Source organism: Delphinapterus leucas, chromosome 6, assembly GCF_059928025.1.
Source record: "Delphinapterus leucas isolate spDelLeu-1000000601 "Yukka" chromosome 6, BTC_Dleu_Yukka2, whole genome shotgun sequence".
Classification (NCBI taxonomy): Eukaryota; Metazoa; Chordata; class Mammalia; order Artiodactyla; family Monodontidae; genus Delphinapterus; species Delphinapterus leucas.
The window spans coordinates 70,080,957-70,096,706 of record NC_143134.1 but is presented as its reverse complement, the minus strand read 5'-3'; the positions used below and the strand labels follow the sequence as shown (position 1 = coordinate 70,096,706).

The following is a 15,750-nucleotide window of genomic DNA, read 5'->3' as shown; positions in this document are numbered from 1 at the left end:
TTCTTTTTTTAATACATTTATTTATTTATTTATTTTTGGCTGCGCTGGGTCTTTGTTTCTGCACGCGGGCTTTCTCTAGTTGCGGCGAGCGGGGGCTACTCTTCGTTGCGGTGCGCGGGCTTCTCATTGCAATGGCTTCTCTTGTTGTGGAGCACGGGCTCTAGGCGCGCGGGCTTCAGTAGTTGTGGCACACGGGCTCAGTAGTTGTGGCTTGCAGGCTCAGTAGTTGTGGCGCACAGGCTTAGTTGCTCCGCAGCACATGGGGGTCTTTCCGGACCAGGGCTCGAGCCTGTGTCCCCTGCATTGGCAGGCGGATTCTTAACCACTGTGCCACCAGGGAAGCCCTGCACTGAATTTTGTAACATATTTAAGCTTGAGTTTATTCATTCAACATTGCTGAGCACCCACTAAATGCTGGACATTCTGGTAAGGTCTAGAGATTATGCTGATGTCCAGTATGGTAGCCATTAGCCACATGTGGCTATTTATATTGCGATTAAAATTAAGCAGAATTTAAAATCAGTTCCTCGGTCACACTAGCCACATTGCAAGTGCTCACTAGCCATGGGTATCTGGGGCTACTGCAATGGACAGCACAAACCAAGAACCTTTCTATCATCACAGGAAGTTCTACGGGCAGTGCTGGTCTAGAATTTTGTAGCACGTGGATAGACCCAGTATGACATAGTGGTTAAGATCTGGCCCTTGGGGTCAAACCTGGGTTGGGATCCAGCTCTACCACTCACCAGCTGTAGGACCTTGGAATGTCACTTAGCCTTTCTGAGCCACAGCCTTCTCTGTAAAATGGGAGTAATAAGGCCTAGCTCATGGGGTTATATAGTGAGCATAAAAGGAGATGATGCACTTAACATGCTGTCATTGCTCAATACACAGTGTCTATTAACATTTTCATTTTTATTATAATTATCATTATTACTGGCAGGTGGGGTGTTTAGACCACCCATCCAGACATTTTATATTCATGTTAAGTTCAGTAATGTTCCTGTTATAAAGGTTTTCAAATATTAGGCTGTTTCCCTGCATATGTTCCCTCCCTTTATGGCAGTCACCCACCCCTCATCCTCAACATTGTGTTAAAAATTGTTGAGAACCTGGATTTGAGTGTGAATGCTGCCCCCAATCAGTGGTGGCTAGAAAGTTAGAGTGGTAACTCTAGAGAGGTGGAGAAGTGTGACTGTTGATTTGAATACACTTCTGATATATCCAAGAGAACTGTAGGACCTAGGTAGATTTGAGAGATGGGGAACAAAGCTCTTCCTAAAAGTAACTACAAGAGAGTTGTTGTACTCCAGCAGAGAGGAGCTGGCTGACTGCTTCGGGGGCTGTATTTGTTTAAAATATTTCCGCCAAGAATCTCATTATTATGAAGCCTTTTATTGCCATCTGGGACCTGGAATAAAAGCAGAGGCACCAGCCCATGACCAAATCATCAAGACAAATTAAGACATATCCATATATGCTGGAAACAATTACCCACATAGATTTAATTTGTTTCACTGCTGGAAGAAAATCCTGAGCGGGCATGAAACACATACCTGAGAGCAGTTCTGCAGCCACCCTGTGAGCCTGTCACTTGTCAGTGCCTTAGGGACTGGGAGATGCTTAAATTGGATGTCTGACAAAGGTCAATATATCTGAAAATACATCTTCTGTTAGATCAGGGATACAGGTGTTTGTACAGGTTACTTGGAGTGCTGTTAAGTTGGTGATTTTTTTAACCCACCATTATTGTTATGAATAATTATTATAATTGTTTATCAAAATAATGTATGGAGGTCAAAAATGGAATAGGAACATTTTATAATCAAATAATACACTTAGCAAGCTTATATATTTGCATTATTGTTTGCTCTTTTTTAAGAGACCAAAGCTAAATGAGACAGTTTATTGGTTTCTGAGTTGTAGCCTTCAGTGTCTCTTAATTTTTTTTGTTATTGTTTCTTGTAGAATTATTGTTTTTAATTGTCTTAACATTAGGAAAAGAAAGTCTGCTCAGCCTACCACATTCTTTTTCCCGAAGAAAGAGAATAGGATCTATCATCCAGGTTATTCTAGTATGTGACTGCTGCAGTATACCCATCATATGGTAACTGCACAATCTTGCTCCGGAGGTTGGTTAATGAGTCCTTAACAACATCCTGGGGTGACTGCTAGAGGCCAGAGCCCCTTCTCTCAAAATATTAACTTCATAAGGAGCAATCAACAGCCAGAGGAATGGCGTGTTTAGAGTGAGAGATGACTTTTTCTGTCGTCATCATCATGATAGCTTCCTTACAGATTTTTCCTGTACGTCAACTATGTACAATTATATTTGAGGAGCATAATCCCCTAGTCACTTACAAAAAATGGATAGGCCTTTTATAGCATGAGGAGTGAATATAAAAGCTACTTGTGCTTGCTGATAGCCTGCAGGTTTACGACCTTTTCCTCCGGGTTGTCTCATGACAACCTCTTCATTTTTCCTGCTACCTTGTACTTCAGGTTTTGCGAACAGTTATGGAACAACTCGTGTGTTGAAGACTCAAAAATCACTTTCTATGGTGATCGTTTGATTCAAAATGTGATTCTCATTTTGGAAGTCGGACAGGGTAGTCTGAAATCTTCAAATGACGGTTTGCTGAAAGATGACTTGGTCGCTTCTGAACCTGCCTCGTGTCCCACGTAGAAGCAGTCCAGTTAGAGAGATGCATCATTTGATTCCATTTATATGAGCATCTTTGATGGAACGCAGAGGTTTCTAGCAAGGAGGGATGTGTGCCTTCCACCTCTACAGCTATCCTTGGCATTCTACACAACCATTTCAAGTCAGGTAACATTCAGTCACTTTACTGGCAGCCAAAGACCATGTGAAACTAGATCTAACAATGTGGTCCTAAGTCTCTTTGATTACCTGTGCCCTCGGAAATTTTTATTTATATCCCAACTCCAACTGGGATTGTAAGGGGTCTCACAATCAAAGCCATACAGAATAAGGTTGTAAACATAAAAGCAATTTAAAAATCATGAAAAGAAGGAAATTTGCTAGCCAGGATGGATAATGAAATTACTGTGATTTATTATTGAATTTGGCCCTGAGATTGTCTAAAGATCCATCATTAAGTAGATGATTAAATACCTGTGGTACAGCCACATGACAGAAGATTATGTAGCCTTTAAAATTATCTGCGGGGTGAATTTGTAACAATAAGAAAAGATGCTTATAATACAGTATTTAGAAGAGAGAGGATTAAAAACTATCAAATTATCTCAGCCATGTTTACAAAAAATTGAGAAAAAAATATGGGGATAAAATTCACCAGAATATTGACTACAGCTGATGACATGAAGTGATTTTTTTTTTTTTTTGTTTTCATCTTTATGTTTTTTTCTTTTCTTCAGGTAATTACAATGAACATATATATTATAATCACGTGTAAAAGTTATTTTATTAGTTGACTGTGAGATTCCTGACAAAAAAAGGCAGAAAGGGAAACAATCATGAGTTACATGGTTTTTATTATGTGATGAAAGAACTTTCTCAGTTCTTCAAGGTAAACTTTTCCTTGATACTGAATCCCAAAAGAATGTTGAGTGATATAATGTACAAATCTTGATAAAGTTCTTAGAGCGGATGCAGAAGGGGGGACTCCTTTTACTGTCTCATGACCACCCCCAAGAGCAGCCAAAGACACAGCACTCACTATGGGCTAAAGTAGTAGGGATTAGCCAGAGGGGAACTTGCCTCCCACTAGGCTTCTGTCTCTTAATTCTGCATTTGGAATGTTGAAGTGGTTCTTTTGCCCATTGCATTTATTCAAACAAAATGTGTGAGATAGGCCTAGCAGATGCAGACACAGCTCTCAGCTCTTTTTTTCACACCTTGAGGATTGAATCACCACCAGTCCTGGAAATTTTTTTGAGTAATATAATTTGATTTCTCCCCCCTTTTCAGGTGTTGCTGCACTGGATTCCAACATATCTGGAAAAATCGGTCTACGTGCTGTCGTGTACTACTTCTGTACCACTGTCATTGCTGTAATTTTAGGTAAAATTTATTTCTGAATCCTTATTTTTCTGTATAATTGTGACTTTCCAGTTAAAAGTCGTTGGCTTTTAAAAATGCACACTTTTTTAAAATCAGAAAGTACAATTGTCAAACTACTATGAAGCTTTTTGGCTTGAAGTCAGCACAGCACATTTTATATGAACAATATAACGCTGACTGAATTTCAGCCGTGGTACTGCTTATTAGTGTCTCTAGTAAGAAACAGAAAGAGGGTGACAGTTCTGTGCCATATCTACCTTATCGGGTAGAAGGAAATGAAGCCAAGAGATAATATAATCTTTAAACTTGATAATTAGTCTATAATAGTGGCTTTGAGTATAATTATAAAGTATTTCCAGAAAGACAGCATTTCATTACATTTCAAATTTCATGTAGTAGCCAGAGCTAACAGAGTCTTGCCAAGTATAAATTCCACTTGAAAGAGGGAGAATGTTCTAATGAGGGAATATGGTTGCTCTTATACCTTTGGCACTCTTTTGTGAAAAAAGTATGGTCCATCCTTTGGGACCTAGCGTAACATCTTAAGAAGGATGCCCGGAGTGGGAAGAGAGGAGTGTGTACTCAGATGTTGCAGCCAGTTTGACCCTTGCAGCTCTGCTTTAATGAACTGATAAAAGGTGATGAAGATGTGGTGACATTTTAGTGGTATTAGGCCAGGGGACTCAGGAGTGCCTGACCCCCGCCTTAAATCAAAGCTACATCTCCTCATGAGATTCCTGAGGGAGGCCAACGCAAAGAACAAAGCTGGGCTTATCTATTTACTGCAACCCTGAGATGGAAGAGTGGACCACACCCATTCATTGCCCCTCTATTACCCAGTGACTCCTCCCGTTAGTAAAACTGACACATTTAGCATCCTTAAGTCCCGCCCCCTTGGACTAGCATTTCTCCTTGGGAAGAGTGATAAAGGGCATGGGGCCTTTTCTTCTTCACTCCCCTCCAGTCAAACAACCTGGTCTTTCCTAAAACCTCCCACCTCTGCTTGAACACCTCAAGAGGAACCCATTACCTCCAGAGGCCAAAATGGGGCTTTCAGATGCTCTCTGTTTAGACATTTCTTCTTTACAATGAGAAGAACTATCTCTCCTTGGAACTCCTGTCCTCATTCCACCCCCTAAGAGTCACACAGAACACTTCCTAACCCAAATCCTTTTGTGGGTTACACAACAGCTTTCCAGATATTTGAAGGCTTGTGATATGAAAGGAAGATAGGGCTTATTCTGTATGAGCCTCAGAAAAATAAGCAGCAACTGTGGGTAAAAGTTACAGAAAGATGTTGAGTGAGTGCCCTGAGTTGGAAAATGAATTATTCTCACCCTAACCCCTGCCTAGGCTGATCTCATAAGCTAAAGAAAAGAAAAAAGAGGATTCTCATCAGCAGGTGTTTCCAGAAGCAGTTGTGGAATGCAGCCCCTTCATTTTTTAAAAACATACACGAAGAGTTCTTTCTGCTTCATTTAGTTGGAAAAGTAATAAAGGCATCTGCTGAGGTCCCCAGTGAGGCTTGTCGTTTTGGCTGGACCTCAGGGTCCCCATCCCAGTATTGCCCGGTACCACCAGGCCTATTGTTTCTAAAATGGATCCACGAGGGGTGTCAGGTGCCCGAGGAGGTTCTTAATGCTCTGTGGGTGCTATCTTTGGTCATAGGTATCGTGCTGGTGGTGAGCATCAAGCCTGGTGTCACCCAGAAAGTGAATGAAATTGACAGGACAGGCAGCAGCCCTGAAGTCAGTTCAGTGGATGCCATGTTAGACCTGATCAGGTGAGTGTCTGGCCAGCAGGGTGGCTTCATAGGCATGCGACCTATGTGGTCGCACAGGGCCCCAGACTTGGTTTAATGCTCTGCTGTTGCTGTCTTGAAATTTTTAATAATTTTTGAATTATTATACATGTTCATTTTGCCCTGGACCCTGCAAATTACACAGCCAGTCATGCTTACCACGTCATGGTTCCAAGAGGGAATGGAAGGAACAGCGTTCTCTGTCAGGGTTTAGGATGGACAGAGATGCCTAAAGTATACTTGTTGCGTTAAGATGCCGGGCTGTGTTAGGTGGTCAGTTCTGAAGCATACTTGAAGAAATACATTTTTTAATTGTACAGGAGAAACCCTCTTATCTGAAGCAATCAGGGCTGGAGATTGGTCAGTTAATTAAAAAAAAAACAGCATTTAAAGCAGGGAATTGTAAATATGTATTACATATTTTGTTTACACTCAAAACTTAGATGCGTTTATTTGCCAGTTTTTTTATGTCGGGCCAAGGTCTTCTCTTAGAGTGTGTCAGTTGATTTTTCATATTCCTGTTGCCTAGGCTGCCTTTATAAACGCATCATCTACAACTTCCAGATTCAGTTTCCATGAAGTGGAGAAACAAAACCCTTAGAAGTAGCAAAGAAAGCTGAGTGCCGAGTTCTTCCAGTTGTTTTTTGTTTCAATTGTCTTTCCTTACCTAATGCAACCACAGAAGTTTTACTCACTTGCCTCCATTGAGTTTCCAGGCATTCCAGCTTAGCTTTTTTTTTTTTTTTTTTTTTTTTGCGGTACGCGAGCCTCTCACTGCTGTGGCCTCTCCCATTGCAGGCCACAGGCTCCGGACGCGCAGGTCCAGCGGCCATGGCTCACGGGCCTAGCTGCTTCACGGCATGTGGGATCCTCCCGGACCGGGGCATGAACCCGTGTCCCCTGCATCGGCAGGCAGACTCTCAACTACTGTGCCACCAGGGAAGCCCCCAGCTTAGTTTTTATAGAAACTGCTCCTTCCTTTTCACACTTATAATGCATTGATTTACATAATTTTTAATTCAATAATAACGATTATTTGCAACTGGCGTAAAGAATTTGGGAATAAGTGCAGTGGGCTCTCATTATCAATGAAAACAGAAATGTGGAAAATATTAAAGAAGTCTCTTAACTGTGCATGTCTACCTGCCAGTGTGAATTTCACCAAGGACAGCAGGCATGTCAGCTACTCGGTGAATCAGTTAAGCGTGACAGGTGGTTAGGAGAGCTTTCTATCTATCCCTGGTTGAAGCTCAGCAGGGATGTATAAGTCTTAATACAAGGAGGTATTATGTAAAGGAGAGGCCAGAAGAGAAACCAGAGTACTAGTTCTATCGCATAATCATTTCCATCAAAGTATTGGGTATGACCAAAAAAACCCAAAAAAACAAAACAAAACACTTTTGCCTTGGGCTTCCCTGGTGGCGCAGTGGTTGAGAGTCCGCCTGCCGATGCAGGGGACACGGGTTCGTGCCCGGGTCCAGGAAGATCCCACATGCCGCGCAGCGGCTGGGCCCGTGAGCCATGGCCGCTGAGCCTGCGCATCCGGAGCCTGTGCTCCGCAACAGGAGAGGCCACAACAGTGAGAGGCCAGCGTACTGCAAAAACAAAACAAAACAAAACACTTTTGCCTTAATGTAATACTGCTTGTCCTGTCTCCAACAGGAATATGTTCCCTGAGAACCTTGTCCAAGCCTGTTTTCAGCAGGTAAGAATAATGACTTTTGCCCTCAAGTTGCTCCCCTCTTCCCCCTTGCCAATTAAGATTTTTTTTCCTGCTATGACCCAAGAAATGGAATTAGCCCGTCAAAAATGACAGGAAATGCACCTGTGAATGGAGGAATATCAGGTGACCTATTTCGTAACCCTAGTATTTCCAGGCACAGTGACATGCCTGTTGTAGCTCCTCTGTTTTCCCTTAGGCTTTTTTTTCTTTCCTCCAAAAGGGCTCAACTGGAGCAAGTCAGGAACCTGTCAAATAATGAGTGTTTTAAAATGTGGCTTCTAGTACCTATTTTTGGAGAACCACATTATATTTGTGAAGAAACTTCGATTATCTACAGATATAATGCAGTTAGAAAAGTAGCCCTCCACCTCTTCTTTCCTTTCCCTCCCATGCTGGGAAATCAGTATCTGACCCACATGGGTGGTTAGTGTTCCTGGCATTTGGTCTTTTCTTGCACCTTTACATGCCCATTGCTTGCACTCTACAGAGCAATATAACAAAGCCAAGATTTTTTTCCTTTAGGAAGTTTAACAATCTCTTCACTCCATTTCCTTTAAGGCTTTTTCTCTTGTTTATCTCTGCACTTTAAGACAGCTGAGTCTATCACAAGCTGCTGAATTCATTTACATAATTACAGGAACAGAGACCTCTGTGTAGACCAACAAAAATGCAATTAAATTGCTCCCTGCCGACCTCCAAGAGGTACAGAACCACCTCTATTTAGGGAGTGCCTTTGCAATTCAGCCACAGTGGTCATTTGTAAGGTTCCTGGTGTTGGCAGAGCCTCGTAGGAGTGACATTTATGCCTGGCATGATGATATACTAGCTCTTTCTTAAACATCTCTGCTGAAGTCCAGCAGAATCAAACAGGGCTGAAGAAATTCAACAGAAATCTCACTCACGTAATAGCCCTAAAGGGACTATTGACTTTGGAACAACCGTATAGTTCTTGATGTTTGTTAAAGTCACGGTGACTACATTTATCCAAGTGATGAGGTTTTTTTTTTTCCAGATTAAAAATAATAAATGAATAAATAAACAGAAACAAAAATGATTCATAGGATTCCTATAGAGTCTGTCTGGTAAAGCAACTGCAAATAAAACCCATGCTTTCTTTCACATTATTGCTCCATTAATTGGTCCCTTATTACAGAAGTGAGAGAGCATTTTGACACCATTGAATGGTGGCTGTGAAGATCAGGAGGTTGGATTTCTCAATCCCATTTTTGCTTCCAAAGCCTCATGGGAGGTACCGTCCAAACCTGAAGCCAACAGAGGCCTCGGAGGTGGAACCTTTCAGTGACACTTGTCTGGCCAAAGTAATACTCCTTTAGCCTCAGAAGCTTAAAAAAAAATTCTTTTTTGTTTGTTTCTTTGACCTTTTTTCCCCTCCAACGTGCAGTACAAAACCACACGTGAAGAAGTGAAACGTCCCAATGAGCCAGGCACAAACAGGACGGAGGCATCTGTCACAGCCATCATGACAACTGCTATTTCCAAGGTACCATTTCCATCCTGTTGTTTGCTCCCTTCCCTGGTAGGCAGGGGCCGAGCCATGAGTGAGCAGGAGATGGAAATAAGTAGATCCTCATTGTTCGCAGATTCCACGTTTGTAAATTCACCTACTCACATTCACAGACACACAAAGAGTGGTGAAAGTTTTAAGTTGCCCAATGCACATGTTCCCCGCTGAGGCTGAACAAGGCTACGGCTCAGCCTTCTTGGTTCAGCTCTTACACGGTAAATAAGTGTCCTTTGTGCGGTGTGTTTATGCCACATTTTTCACATTTTTGTACTCTGTCTTGGTGATTTCGCTGTTTGAAATGTTCCCCAAGCATCATGCTGCAGTGCTGTCTAGTTAGTTTTCCCAAAGGCAGGCAGGCTGATGTGCCATATGAGAAAATACATGTGTTAGATAAGTTTCATTCAGACATGAGTTAAAGTGTGCTGGCTGTGAGTTCAATGTTAACAACTAAATAATATATATTAAATAAGGTGTCTTTGAACTGAAACACAGAGAAAACAAGGTTTTATGTTGATTATTTGGCAAAAATGTTGTGACTGTTGATTCCCAGAAACCTAATTCTATATTTCCCCTAGGAACATTGATTCAATATTCACTAATTCAGTGTTCGCAGCCACTTTATAGAGTGTAACTTCTGAGAATAATGAGAAGCAACTGAACCACGCAGAGAAAAGAATGAGCCCTCTCACTTCTGTATCTCTGCCACCCAGAGTTGAGTTGGGCACCTCTGGGAACTATGTTAGATTTGCAAGACTACTTAAACTGCAGGCCTACAGTTCCTTATCTGAAACTCTTTGCCCATATTTGATACTGAGTTCAGAGCTTTTCACTTTAGAAGGTCCAGGTGGTGTATGTACTATATGTTTTACAACATCCTTAAGTGGAATTGACAATAACATTCTAGAATCAAGCACATCAGTATTTCTGCAACTAACTTGTGAATGTTCTACCAAGTAAGAAAAATAGGCTATATGTAGCCTCATCTCAGTTCGGGATAGGTTTTGCCACCAAGAGTTTGCCATAAATTTATCAATGAAATCAACAGGCTTTGAGAACTTTGGGGATTTCAGCATTGGAGATTAGATCGTGTGGGCCTAAAGTAGTATATCTGTAGTCCTGTAGATCGCTCCTGAAGGTACTGTGCCTTCACACAGAAAGGAAAGATTTAAGGAAAAAGGAAATACTCAGTAGACTTAAGAGTTCAGGTTAAGTAGGCCACAGTTAGCTTCCTCTTTCTTCCTACAGAAAGCCCTCCATGACCTAGCTCCTCCCTGGTTTCCCAGCTTATTTCTTGGTGAGCCCAATCTATTCTATCCAGATCCACCTCCTCAATTAGTTTCTATTCCTGCTTTTTGATATGGTTCCATAAAGATTTTCTGAGCACCCTCCATGAGCCAAGCCCTGCTGGGCATTGGGATTACAGTAGAGAAAAGACAGATGTGACATATGCCCTCATGTGAAGAGTGATGAATATTAAATCAGGGAAGAATAGGGTACTCTGGGGCATTCAGCGGGGAGGTTTAAATTAGTTTGGGGTCCATCAAGGATGAGTAGGAATTATTCAAGCAGGGTACAGGGACCTGGTGCGTGATGACTTTTGCCTTTCCTTACATTTTTCTGGACTGTGCTTTCATCTCCTGGCTGCCTACTGCTCAGGCCTAGCTTTCCCTAACCTCACAGCCCTCATTCATGTCCCCAGTCTCCATATGATGCCTGTAACTCATAGCTTGGCTGTACAGCTAATTACACACCACCTTGCTAGCATTGGCTCCTGTTTCTCACAGTTAGTCTTGTCTATCCAGCTGCATTTTAAGACTTTATGCTGTAGCCAATGCAGTTAGCACACTAACTGCTCAATAAATATGTTTGATCGTGTCAGATCATAAGTAAGAAATAATTGGTACCCCAGTGGCTCGTCCACATAATTCTTTGTAAACCTGGTTTGCACCACTCAGAATACGTTATCTCCCTGTGAAATCTCTCAGTAAATCTCAGCTGCACAACGCAAATTGAGTTATCTCTCGGTATATCTCATGCTCTTCTTACCCAGCATAAAACAAAGACATGGTTCACAGTAGTATATGTCTGGTTAATTTTTATGTCTCTAAAATCCTATTGGTCATCCAGGACTAGAGGCAGAAAAGAATATTCCTGTGTTCATTATCAGGATAAAACAGATAGTAAAGTGTCCTAAAAATGTCCACACTGGTAAATATTTTGAGCTTCCTGCATTATTAATCTGTATCTTTTTTATGCAGACTCCAAATGTAACTAGTAGTTAAAATAACCCTGAAAAGTGCCTTGATTCTAAAGTTCTTATTAAAAATTTAAAACACCCCAGAATAAGAAATCTTCAAAAGAAATATTCAAATATGGATTTGTTGAAAGAAAGGAAAAAAGACACACTTTAAACTTCAGTGGCAGAGGGTGGGGGGCAGTAAAATTTGACCCACGCGTAGGTGTTTGTGTTTTTAATTATGTTTCCCAAAGTTGTTGATCCAGAGTTCTTGCTAGAGCCACTGGTTTGTTTGGCTATCATATCTTTCTGTTTCAGGGTCTATGCATTCTAACAAGACTGTACTCATGCATCAATGTATTTTCTTGGTTTTGATCCACAGAACAGAACAAAGGAATACAAAGTCATAGGCATGTATTCAGACGGCATAAATGTCCTGGGCTTGATTGTCTTTTGCCTCGTCTTTGGAATTGTCATTGGAAAAATGGGAGAAAGGGGACAGATTCTGGTGGATTTCTTCAATGCTCTGAGTGACGCAACCATGAAAATCGTTCAAATCATTATGTGGTGAGCACACGCCGGGTAATGCCATCTTGCTTCCCCTGACCCTTCAAAACTAGCATGAAGAGATTTATGTTTCTCAGTTGACCTCACCTTAGAAGAGGGTATCCAGACACTGGAGTATTAAATAATTCCATGTATTACTTAGGACTTAGGTCACTAACAAAAGTCTAGATATCAGCCATTGTCTTTTCTACCAAAGTCCTTGATCATCTTGCAACCAAGCAACATTTATGTAAGAAATAACTCTTAAAGGAGTGATTTGAAAGAGTTTCCTGCACATCAGAACACAAGGTGCTTTCCTTCCCAGGCCCCAGGCAGAAGGGATTTTCAGAATATTTACAGTTGGTACGACATGGGCCCTAACGCATCCAAATAAAAGCTGCCGTTGGTGAGCATAGCAGTGGCACCACCTGAGTATCTGCCCTGTCCCTAGAGATGCCAAAAAGTCCACCTTTCCTAGGAGACCTCTGCCCTGCTTATCTCATAGCAAGTTGGTTCAAAGTATAGACATTGACAGTGACATTTCAGTCACTTAATCCTGCTGAACCTCAGCTTCATCATATGTAAAAAAGGATAATAACGTCTGCCGCTAGAGCTGGGAGAAGTACATTAAGTGAAATGGTGCATGTAAAATTCTTAACCCAACACAAAGCACGTAATGACAGCTCCACAAACAGAGCTATTACGACGACTTGCACGACTAGTTCTACTGCTCTGTTGCTGATACCACTACCTGGGAAACAAGACAACCATGTCCAGAAAGAGCCTAGTGGCCATATTTGGACGGTCAAGCTAAGGAGAGATCTGCAGATGTGACAGTAGGCAGGGTGTTTGTGTACCAGAAGCAAGGCATGGGGTATGTACCAATTTAACCACACCTTCTAACCAAGTGTACCCCTTACAGTAGCTTAGGTGGGTAGAAGTTAAGGTGCACAGGGGTGCTGAAACCTGGTGCCAATGTGGTCCAGCAGGGCTGAAAGTGAGACCTTAGCTTCATCATGGACTCCCAGCTGAGGGCACATGCCAAGCCCAGGTGCATGCCCTGGCTTGTTTCTTCCCCATCATTCCCAACGTGAGAAAATACTTGATGACAGAAGTGAGTCTTTCTTATGTTTACTTTCTAGCTACATGCCGGTTGGTATTTTGTTCCTGATTGCCGGGAAGATCATAGAAGTCGAAGACTGGGAAATATTCCGCAAGCTGGGCCTTTATATGGCCACCGTCCTGAGTGGGTATGTCAGACTCGAGGGAAGAAACAGAAACATCATTTGAGCCAATGGATTTCTGCTGAGAGCCTGCGTTTCAGTTGGTTAAAATTGGCTTCTCTCCCACGTGCAGGGAAAGATGGGGTTCAGAGATAAGAGAGCAGCAGGGAGGAGGGCTGCCCTTTAACGGCTGAACTGGAGGTGGATCGCACTGTGCTAATTTCCAGATCTTGGCAGAACAGCCTGGACCATGCTTTGTCACTGCCTTTATTAGTTGTCTTAAAATCATTTCTTAAAACAAAAGAAAAACCCACTGGTGGCGTCTCTTGGTCTGCTCCTGGCCTTAACTTCTTCAAGGATGTAAACCAACCAAACCAATAAGAACAGGCCCCACGTACCCCGAGTCTGAAAGAAATTAAGCAGGGCCTAAATTAAGTCAGACTGGAGCAAGTAGGAGTGGGATGGCTGGTTGGTTCCACTCCTGTTGGTGGGGCTGGTAGGCACAGTCACAGCCTGCATCATTGGAGAGGGTGCTAGGAGAATCTTTAGATTGGTAAGAACTGTGCAAAGCAGGAGGGCAGTAGGAGACAGGTTGTGTGCATATTTATTGTAGCCCACTTATTGGTTCTTGAGGGGAGATGTGGTGGGATAGGTTATGAGTGGTGTGCCCAGATATCTAGCCAGGGGCAGGATACGTCACATGTGCTAAGAAATATGGACCAAGGGAATGACTAAACATCATCAACTTGACTCCCATAGGTCCTTGCCCCCAAACACCCAACTGGAGCAATCAGCTCACCTATTGGAACTCAGATGCACTGGGGACTTTCCACTGTACAGCATTTAGTTCTTAATCTGTGTGTACCAAAAGCATAGCCCTGCTGGTCAATGGAGAAGAAAGCCAGAATCAAATCCCAGGGCCCCAGCAGTAATGGAGGTGGGACCATCCACCTTACTGGAGGCCAGGGGCTGTGTCCAGGTCATGGTGTGGCTGAGGTTTATTATGCTGAGCTATTTCATAGTGGGGTTCTGCTGGTTTCTGCTCTATTGACCTATCTAGGTTTCTAACAGAACACTAAGTCAGTTTCTCATAGTTCTAAGCCACAGGCTTTCTGTCTATAAGATCCTCTTTCCTGACCTCCAGGATCTGTATTTTCCATGACCATTTCTTATTATTTCAGCTTCACATAACTGATCTGTAAACTCTAAGTTCCCACTTACATGGCATCTGCTAAATCAGTCTCATTTCTTAAGCCTCCTGGCAAGGAATAGTTTGGAAGGTAGGAATGACAAAGAAAAGAGGGTCAGTCCTGAAGTATGACTGTGGAAAAGCAGGGATTACTTCCTCCTTATTGCACCCTGATTCTCCTCTTAGGTGGTGGGTGCCATCCAGCCAGTGGCGTGGCCCAGGCTGAGTGCTGTGATAAGGGCTATAATACTATTGGCCACAGAGTCACCAAGGAGGGAAAGGTCAGCTTGACCTGGGAAGGTGAAGGAAGGCTTCCCAGAGGAGGGGCAAGTTTTGCTGAGTCTTAGAGGAGGAATAAGAATTCAACAGCAGAAGGAAGTGAAAGCACGTTAACACGTATAGCAGGAAGCGCAGGTACAGGGCTCAGCAGCATAACACAACTTGTTCTGTGAGCTCCTAAACATGGGCTCAGCTACTGGCTTTGCCATTAACTTTGACAAGATATTTGATTTGCTGAGTCTCTTCTTCCTCATATGTGCACTGGAGACATATATTATATTCCTGTCCTCTTTTTCATATTCTCATTGGGTCATTATGAAAGTTGAATGATATATCATGAGTAAAACTGCTGTTTGAAAAAAAGAAGTAGTATGAAAAGATGATATCATCTATGAACCTGTTTCTCTCCTGTTTACAGGCTTGCAATCCACTCCATTGTAATTCTCCCACTGATATATTTTCTAATTGTACGAAAGAACCCTTTCCGATTCGCCATGGGAATGGCCCAGGCTCTTCTGACAGCTGTCATGATCTCCTCCAGGTAAATAGAAGAGGGGTGTCTGGAAGAAGTCTGTGAACCAGGCCTTAGCAACTCTCACCTCACCTGATGAAGCACTGGCTGCAGCTGGTGGGTTTTGTAGCTGCCTTTAATTTGAGAAATGACGTCCATAGTCTCTGCCCATGTCCTTAAACATATTCCCTCACCTACTGGATATTTCCTGCCCTCTTGGCAGAGCCTGCAGCCCGGAAGGGGTTATAGTGTAGCTGGGGGCAGTGGCAAGCACAGCGCCTTCTGATTCCTGGACCTGCCAAAAGTGCCATCATGCTTTGAGATCTCGGTTTAGTTTTTGGAACAGAGGTATCTCTTCAGGCAGGGATCGAGGACCAGCATTCCTAGACCATCAGTTCCTTTCTCTTTTATCACACAGTTCAGCAACACTGCCAGTCACTTTCCGCTGTGCTGAAGAGAAGAACCGGGTGGACAAGAGGATCACTAGATTTGTGTTGCCCGTTGGTGCTACAATCAACATGGATGGGACTGCACTCTATGAGGCAGTGGCAGCTGTGTTTATTGCACAGTTGAATGACTTGGACTTGAGCATTGGGCAGATTGTCACTATCAGGTGGGGCATGAAGTCATACTCCTTTTCATCTCTCTTACTGGAATTGCCTCAAGTGAAAA

General features: G+C 42.6%; 1 protein-coding gene across 1 annotated transcript in view; it reads left to right on the top strand.

Annotated features, from left to right (window-relative positions):
• The window catches only part of SLC1A1 (solute carrier family 1 member 1), a 71,692-nt gene that overhangs the window by 37,202 nt on the left and 18,740 nt on the right, over positions 1–15,750 (top strand). Inside the window, exons 3-10 of the mRNA XM_022573613.3 lie at positions 3,953–4,045; positions 5,714–5,828; positions 7,509–7,551; positions 8,972–9,070; positions 11,713–11,897; positions 13,019–13,126; positions 14,986–15,108; positions 15,497–15,691. Of these exons, the coding sequence (XP_022429321.1) occupies positions 3,953–4,045; positions 5,714–5,828; positions 7,509–7,551; positions 8,972–9,070; positions 11,713–11,897; positions 13,019–13,126; positions 14,986–15,108; positions 15,497–15,691 (961 nt within the window). The remainder of the gene's footprint in view (positions 1–3,952; positions 4,046–5,713; positions 5,829–7,508; positions 7,552–8,971; positions 9,071–11,712; positions 11,898–13,018; positions 13,127–14,985; positions 15,109–15,496; positions 15,692–15,750) is intronic.